Source organism: Montipora capricornis, chromosome 3 (genome assembly GCF_036669925.1).
Source record: "Montipora capricornis isolate CH-2021 chromosome 3, ASM3666992v2, whole genome shotgun sequence".
NCBI classification, from domain to species: domain Eukaryota; kingdom Metazoa; phylum Cnidaria; class Anthozoa; order Scleractinia; family Acroporidae; genus Montipora; species Montipora capricornis.
Window position 1 is genome coordinate 57,688,967 of NC_090885.1, and position 2,321 is coordinate 57,691,287.

General features: G+C 40.5%; 1 protein-coding gene across 1 annotated transcript in view; it reads left to right on the forward strand.

The window, feature by feature from the left end:
• The window catches only part of LOC138041508 (uncharacterized), a 9,515-nt gene extending 7,410 nt beyond the window's left edge, over positions 1-2,105 (forward strand). Inside the window, exons 4-5 of the mRNA XM_068887254.1 lie at positions 1,441-1,639; positions 2,001-2,105. Coding sequence (XP_068743355.1) covers positions 1,441-1,639; positions 2,001-2,083 — 282 coding nt within the window. The 3' untranslated portion in view covers positions 2,084-2,105. The remainder of the gene's footprint in view (positions 1-1,440; positions 1,640-2,000) is intronic.
• The last annotated feature ends 216 nt before the right edge of the window (positions 2,106-2,321 follow it).

Consider the following 2,321-nt stretch of genomic DNA (forward strand, 5'->3'; position numbering starts at 1 on the left):
TATTGATCAAGTGCAGGAGACTGTCAACAGCATCGAGAAACTCCTTATCACTAAAGAGGCATATTGGAGTGCACAGTTGTTTTCTTTGGCATCTTTTGGCTTGAATATGCGTCGGGAATTTCACTCGAAAAAAAGAATAAACTACAATTAACGTAGAGATCACATGTAAATTAGGCGGGGGCCCCCATCTGGGAATTTATTACAATATTGCTGTTTAAGGGCCCAGTTTGGGGCGCCTTTTGTGCCCGGTCACGGCATGGTTTCAGGGGCTCTGATTAGGAATTTTGTTTTATCTCTCGCCATTTCATTTTTAACGCTAGCTCCTTTACATTCTCAAGTGGACTCGACAGCCTTTTATTTTTTCTTTTCATTTTATTTATATGTTTGTATTCTTTTATTTTATCTTTCGATTTGGTTTTCCCCGTGGGTTTGTTTCGTATAGTCATTGGTTTCACGCGTAGTAATTACCGATTGTTCATCACTTTTTAATTTTTTGCGAATATGTGTTACCACGCCCTGTTATATAATGAACTTTGCATTGTTTTGTTATCTTTTATACTGTAAACTTATTTAAGGAAATTGTAATTTACTAATCACTTGCACTGCAACTGATGAAGGTCACAGACCGAAACGTTTTTATATAATTTTTTATCATTTTTAGAATTTTTACTGTATATATTTTCCTTCGCTCGAAGTTGTCCGTCCTCGCACAACCATTTCGTCCGGTTCATTGGCAGCCATGGAAAGCTGTTTCGGCCTTGTTAGGCCTCATCAGCGCGGCATTCTCAACTTTCACAAATCCCATAATGCACCTGTTCTACCTCCCAAATTTGGCAAAGGCATCGTTTTCGATTTCTCTTGGGACATCTTCAAGTCTTAAGAGAAATTGAAAACACCGATTATGCAAAATTTGGGGGGCCAGAAGATGTGTTTTATGGGTTTGAGAACTGAGAATAGCCAACTTACCAGGCGGGGGCATTTGTTATGTGGGAATGCCACTTAATTGGGTGCCTGAAACACCAGTCTGGTATGTTGGTTATGCCATCCTGGTGAGACCTAATAAGGCCGAAACAGATGTCCATGGCTGCCATTGAACTCGGCGAAATGGTTGTGGGCATGCGTGACGTGCTGGCCACATCGGGTTGGTGTTGTAGTGTGTCACTTTGCTTTACTTGTTGTTTTCAATGAGAGTGCTCCTTTTATCCCTAGAACCGATTGCCATATAACAATTTATCGCTCGGTTATTAGTAACAAAGTGAACAGCGCGGTTATGGACAGATAACCTTGGCAGCAAAAAAACAAACTTGAAATAGTTCTCTCGGGACTAAGGGATTCGCTCTCTTGCCTCATATTCTCTTGATTGCGCCTAATTCCGATGTTTCCGTGGAAAGTTCCTGCAGCTTTTGTTAAGCAAGGTCTTACATTTTACCTCCAATGCAGAAGCTTAAGGGAGCAGGAAATGCGGCGGGATCCAAAAGCCAAGAACTCAACTCACAAAATTGGCCAGTTTTTGCTGGAGTCGTGTTTATCTTCTGTGGACTGACCCTCGTGATCCTCACTATTGATGTGGCTCGGGGCTGGTTTCACGGACGATGCATGGACAGAAAATTCGAAGATAGTGGAAATGGACACGAGAAAGGTACGTTTCCATCTCCAGGACTTTCAGCGCAGGGGATATCGGTTCTGAAGTTGCCCGAATGAACTCACTTTGTGATTGCTTTCTGTCGAGTAAAAAGCTTGTGATTTAAATATGTGTTGAGTACCAAAGACTTTCTTCAAGCTTGTTTGTCTCACATACGTTTGCCTTTCTTTGATTCACTTTCCACTCCATTGAACCGAATTATATTCACGAATGCTCAGTTTCGATATAAATACTACTACAAGTTCACAAAAAACCCGTATTTTATGATGACAGTCTTTATATGGCTTGCTTTTCCCTTGATTATATTTCTGTAAAATTTTGAATTAATGAATAAATGTATGACTCATTAAATTTTTAGGAGAAATCTCATCCCGAAAGTCGGAGTGGTGGCCGGATAAAAGACCCTTGGCGTTTGCTGAAAGAGAATCCGTCAAAGAGTGATTCACTCTGTGGCAGAAAAAAACACAGACGCGTTGTGCCAAAGACAACAAAATGTTTGCTCCATAATTTTAGCTTCAGACTAGAGACTTTAGGTATTTTCGAGTCTTTGATAAGCGTCTTTGATAAGGTTTTTCCGCTCTAATTACTTAATAAGGAGAGGAAATCAGTAAGAGTAGAACGACTATGTTATAGTGGGAGACGGGAGAGAATTCCACAATTTATGCTGCTTCCTTATCGG